This window comes from Tupaia chinensis, unplaced genomic scaffold (assembly GCF_000334495.1).
Source record: "Tupaia chinensis unplaced genomic scaffold, TupChi_1.0 Scaffold149686_1, whole genome shotgun sequence".
Taxonomy (NCBI): Eukaryota; Metazoa; Chordata; class Mammalia; order Scandentia; family Tupaiidae; genus Tupaia; species Tupaia belangeri.
The window spans coordinates 653,811-659,831 of record NW_006209531.1 but is presented as its reverse complement, the minus strand read 5'-3'; the positions used below and the strand labels follow the sequence as shown (position 1 = coordinate 659,831).

Here is a 6,021-nt window from a genome sequence, read left to right as displayed (position 1 = left end):
CCCCCCCCCCCCCCCCGGCCGCGTGGCCACCCCCCCAGTGGGGGGGGGGGCGCCGGCCAGGCCTTTCCCAGCGCGCGGCTGTGCTGGGGGGCGGGAGCCCCCGGCGCGTGCGCCCATCGTTGGATTCTTCATGTTGTCCACTGCGGTTCGTGTCCTGGACCCAGCGGCTTAAAACTCATACCACGTGCATGTACATACGTGCCCAAAATCCCGAGAAAAGAATGTAGGAGAAGAGATTGTGGTGTGACCAGCCTCCCTGGAGGGTGATTTCTCACTTTCCGTCTCTCTGACTCTCTGGTGAGTGCATGTGCCCTATAGCAAAAATCTCTCACACACACAAAAAATGAAAACCTTAAAGAAGCAAAAGTCACTTATAAAAGGCCACAGAGCGGGGCTGGCAGGTGGTATGATGGTTAAGGGTGCCGGACTCCCACATGGCCAACCACGGTTCAAGTCCCAGACCTGGTGGCTTTCTTTCTCACTTTCCCTTTCTCTTTGTCTCTCTCTGGACAAATTGGAAAATAATAGTAATAAATATTTCTTTTTTAAAAAAAGGCCACACAGCATATCATTAGGTTTATATAAAATATCTAGAATAAGCAAATCCATAGGAATAGAAAGTAGAGGGCCCGGCAGTTGGTTAAGGTGCTAGATTCCCACATGGCCAACCATGGTTTGGGTCTTGGACCTGGCAGCTTGCTCTCTCTCACTCTTTCTCTCTCTCTCCATTTCTCATCAAATTAAAAAATAATATTAATAAATTAAAAATTAAATAAATATTTTTAAAAAGAAATAGAAAGTAGATTAGGATTTCTTGCTGGGGTAATGAAAATATTCTGGAACTAGATAGTAGTGATGGGTGAATATACTGAAAACCCATCAAATTGCACACTTTAAAACAGTGAATGTTGGGACCAGCAGATGGCATCATGACTACATTGCTGGACTACCACGTGGCTGACCACAGTTCAAGTCCCAGACCTGGTAGCTTCAAACTCACACTGGTGCATGTGTGTGTATGCCCAGAATCCCAAGAGGAGAACGGTGGAAAAAGAATTGTGGCATGGTCATCTTCCTGAGGGGTGATTTCTCGCTTTCCATCTCTCTTTCTCTTTCTGGCGAGCACACATGCCCTATAGCAAAAATCTCTCTCTCTCTAAAAAAAAGAAAAAAACAGTTAATGTGATATGTGCATTATATCTCAGACAAAAACATCTGTAAAAAGAACAAGGTGAGGCCCCATGGCTCATTGAAAAGCCATTGATGGTCCCTTCTGATCAACCACCTGCCAAGCTTCCATTATCCTGCATGTGTGCTGAGGACCAGGGCTGGATTCCCAGTTGCAAGAAGAGGACGTGGACGGTCAAAGCTGAATGGAGGAAGAGAAGAAACAAGAGTCTGTGTTATGGCCTTCCATGGAGGGAGGGGAAAGAGAAGGCTAATGCAGGGTGATGATGTTTTGCCAGTGTTGTATGCCATAATCCACCACCGTCACCTCTCCACAAAATGACCTCAGCAAAATCGACATTACTCACCAATGTCTTGAAGTTGGTTTTGTGTTCTGTGAGGTGACAAAGGGAGTGGACAGTTCAACCTTTCAGTGGATGTGACAAAAGAGCGTTGGCACCCAGTTTATAAAGGGACCATAGGGCCCCTACCCTCAAGCTGCTGGTGGTCCAGTTGGGAAGATTCACCTCAGTCACATACAAAGGTAAATGATGATCAACAGAACAGCAGTACAAGCCAGTCACAGAAAAGCCACCTCAGATCGCACGAGTCATTGTCCAGGGAGTTGTCTAGAGCAGTCTAAAAGAGGGAGAAATCCTTTAGTCTGCATCAGTCAGGAGGGCCTTCACTGAGGAGGTGAGATCCTAGCAGGACTCAAAATGATATCAAAGGAAGAGACTGGGGGAGTACTGTGTTTGTGAAATCCTGGTGAGACTGTCCAGCAGCCTGGTGTGGTGAGGCAGGACAGCTCCTAGGAGACTGCCAGGATCCTAGAGAAGCCCTGGGCATGTCCCTCAGGAAGCACTAGGTGCCCCATGTCTCAGAGAGGCCTTCTTCCCAGAGCAGGTGGTTGGGGTGTTTTATGCAGAGGAGTGCCTGGCCTCATATCATTTCACATCTCTGCTTCTAGGACCACACCCGTGTAGTGAGCCCCATCATCGATGTCATCAGTCTGGATAATTTTGCCTACCTTGCAGCATCTGCTGACCTTCGTGGAGGTGAGTTTCACTCCCAGGGAAGGTCTCTGGACCTGGAAGGAGGCAGGGAAGGGCAAGCAGAAGCCTTAGATGGGTGCTTTATCCAGCTATGCCAGAGAATCTTACACCCACTTCCTTCTAAAGAGAAAATGAAGAAGGATTGGACAGTGCCCTGGGGTTGGAGGCAAAGGGCCAGAGCCACCAGGTACAGGCCTTCAACAGTCAGTGGCAGGTTCCAGCCATCCTTCCCAAATGCTACCAGCCCGAGGACTATGGCCACAAGTCTCAGCAGAAGGCCATGATGTGACAAATGTCTTAGGGGAAAGGGACTAGAGAGGGAGAGCCCTCAGCCTTGCATGAATTCCTAACATGTGCCTCCCAGAGATGATGAAGACCTGTAGCTATTAATCACATTTGGCTGTTGAGCTCTTGAAATGTGACTAGTCTTGAGGCAGTAGGTGGCATGGTGGTTAAGGCACTGGACTCCCACATGGCTGACTGCAGTTCAAGTCCTGGACCTGGTGGCATGCTTTCTTGCTTTCCCTCTCTCTCTCTCTCTCTGGTCAAATTTTTAAGGACAGAGGGAGAGAGAGTGAGAAAGCAAGCCGCCAGGTCCAGGACTTGAACCAGGGTCGGCCATTTGGGAGTCCAGCGCCTTTAACCACCATGCCACCTGCCGACCCCCAAATAAATAATTCTTTAAAAAGAAAAGAAATGTCACTAGTCTTAATGAGTGACTAGTCTAAATTGAGATGTGCTAGAAGCATAAAATATGTACCAGGTTTCAAAGACTTAGTATGAAAGAATGTAAAGCAATTTTTTATATTGATTCCATGTTGAAAGGATAGTATTTTGGATATATTGCATTTAAAATATTATTCAAATTAATTATATATATTCTTACTTTTTCAATATGGTTATTAGAGCATCTTAATTTTTTTTTTATTCCCAGAGGGCATGTGTGCTCACCAGAGAAAGACAGAGAGAGAGAGAGGAAGAAAGTATATCCCTATGGGGCATAGTCATGCCGCAATCCCTTCTCCTCCATTTCTCCATCCTGTTGGGATTTTTGGCATGCACAGTGTGTTTGTCAAGCTGTAGGGTCTGGGATTTGAACTGCCACGGGCTAGGTGGAATCTGACTCCTTTGACCACCAGGCTATAGGGTCAGACCTACTAGAGCATATAGAATTACATATGTGGCCACCTTGCATTTTATCTCTTTTGGACCACTCTGACCTAGACTCCAGCACTGTGCTGTCCAATACAGCAGATGATAGCTACATTTGGCTATTTAAATTTATTAAAGTTGAATAAAATGTAAAATTCAGTTCCTTAGTTGTATTAGCTGTATTTATTTACTTATTATTTTTCATTTGTTATAGGGTGCATGCACTTTCCAGAGAGAGAGACAGAGGGAGAGAGAGAGACAGAAAGTGAGAGAGCATCCCCCCAAGGGGACTGGCCATGCCATAGTCCCTTCTCCTCCATTCTCCTTTCAGGATTTTAGGCATATACACACATGCATCTACTGTGTTTTTCAAGCCTCTGGGTCTCAGACTAGAACTGTGCAGCTGGCCATATGGGATCTAGCTGTCTTGACCTCCATGCCACCTGGCTGGCCCACTAGCTGCATTTCAAGTGCTCAGTAGCCAAATGAGGTTAGTAGCTACCATAGTGGGCAGTGCAGGTGCAGAGTACTCCTGTCGCCTAGGTTAGTAGCTACTGCAGTGGGTGGTGCAGGTGCAGAGTGCTCCCATCGCCTAGGTCAGTAGCTACCGCGGTGGGTGGTGCAGGTACAGAGTGCTCCTGTCGCCTAGGTTAGTAGCTACCGCAGTGGGCAGTGCAGGTGCAGAGTACTCCTGTCGCCTAGGTTAGTAGCTACTGCAGTGGGTGGTGCAGGTGCAGAGTGCTCCCATCGCCTAGGTCAGTAGCTACCGCGGTGGGTGGTGCAGGTACAGAGTGCTCCTGTCGCCTAGGTTAGTAGCTACCGCAGTGGGCAGTGCAGGTGCAGAGTACTCCTGTCGCCTAGGTTAGTAGCTACTGCAGTGGGTGGTGCAGGTGCAGAGTGCTCCCATCGCCTAGGTCAGTAGCTACCGCGGTGGGTGGTGCAGGTACAGAGTGCTCCTGTCGCCTAGGTTAGTAGCTACCGCAGTGGGCAGTGCAGGTGCAGAGTACTCCTGTCGCCTAGGTTAGTAGCTACTGCAGTGGGTGGTGCAGGTGCAGAGTGCTCCCATCGCCTAGGTCAGTAGCTACCGCGGTGGGTGGTGCAGGTACAGAGTGCTCCTGTCGCCTAGGTTAGTAGCTACCGCAGTGGGCAGTGCAGGTGCAGAGTACTCCTGTCGCCGCAGGAAGGTCTGTCAGACAGTGCTATTGCTGGGTGCTATCTCAGTAAATGAATTCATCTATTAGTTAAGTCGTGGAATTGGATTCAATTTTCCCTTTGAGAAATCACCTCAGGGTCTTTGCACTTGATGCTACTCATGCCTGGAATTCTCTTTCCTCAGAAATCTGCATGGATTCACCTTTCACTCAAGTCTCTATTCAATGTCATCTCATGAGAGCCTTTCCTAACTGCTCTCACTAAAGTAGTATGGGCACCCTTTCTAAAATGTGATCTTTTTTATTTTTATTTTTTGGTGGGGGCAGTTCGTTGTAGGATGCATGAGCTTAGCAGAGAAAGAGACAGAGACACACATTTAGAGAGAAAGAAATCACCCGTCACGGGGGATGGGCACACAGCAATCCTCTCTTCTTCATTCTCCTCTCAGGACATTGGGCATGCACATACATGTGCTCCGTATGTTTTTCAAGTCACCGTGTCTAGGCCTTGAACCACAAAGTCAACCTTGTGAGATCCCGCCACTAGCTAGCCTACATTTGATTGTTTTTAATTGTCAGAGTGCATTTGCCAAGTCAGAAGCAATCCCAATGGGTTGTTGTCATGACACAAGCCTTTTTCTTCCATTTCTTTATTGCATCAGAATTTTGGGCATGCACACACATGCTTCTGGTGTGTGTTTCCAGCTGCCAGGGTCAGGGTTTGAACTCTAGTTGACCATGTGGGATCTGGCTCCCTTAACTGCTGAGATATGAGGCCAACTCACGCACTCTTTCTTTCTTCCCTTTCCCTTTTAAAAAAGAACTTCCCACTCCTGACTGACGTACTATCCATTTATTTATTTGTTTGTTTTGTAAGAGAGAATTTTGCTATAGGGCATGTGTGCTCGCTTGAGAGACAGAAAGCAAGAAATCACTCCCCAAGGGAATGGCCATGCTGCAATTCCCCACACACACGCGTGCCCAGGGTTCCGGGACTTGAACAGCAGTTGACTATGAGGGAGTCCAGCAATGTAACCATTACTCAATCTGCTGGTCCCACATTTATTTATTTTTATAGTCTCTGTCTTACCCAGCAGATTGTAAACTCCATGAGGGCAGGGGCTTGTCTCATTCAGAATGAAGGCATGACTTCACAGAGTTCTCAGGACAATGGACACCCTAAGGGATGGTGGAATGAGGGGGGTCAACAGCTCCCAGTGGGCTCTGCCCTGAGTCGTGTCCTCACCCTGCTCTGTCCCTTAGGATTCGACTGGAGCCTGCATTTCAAGTGGGAGCAGATCCCTCTTGATCAGAAGATGACTCGGACAGACCCCACCAGGCCCATAAGGTCAGGGCTGCAGGGGCTCCGGGAGGCCCTTCATTCCCTGGGTCAGGGGCCCAAGAGGCTCCTGGGAGGCCATATCAACTGCCAGGGCTCATGAGGATGCACAGGCTAAGTGTTGACTATTCTGGGCCCTCGGCCCCCGCCTGTAGGG

At 48.3% G+C, this 6,021-nt stretch overlaps 1 protein-coding gene across 1 annotated transcript in view; it reads left to right on the top strand.

Annotated features, from left to right (window-relative positions):
• GALNT16 (polypeptide N-acetylgalactosaminyltransferase 16) overlaps positions 1-6,021 on the top strand; it is a 111,609-nt gene that overhangs the window by 78,206 nt on the left and 27,382 nt on the right. The window contains exons 7-8 of the mRNA XM_027769469.1: positions 2,138-2,225; positions 5,789-5,873. Coding sequence (XP_027625270.1) covers positions 2,138-2,225; positions 5,789-5,873 — 173 coding nt within the window. The remainder of the gene's footprint in view (positions 1-2,137; positions 2,226-5,788; positions 5,874-6,021) is intronic.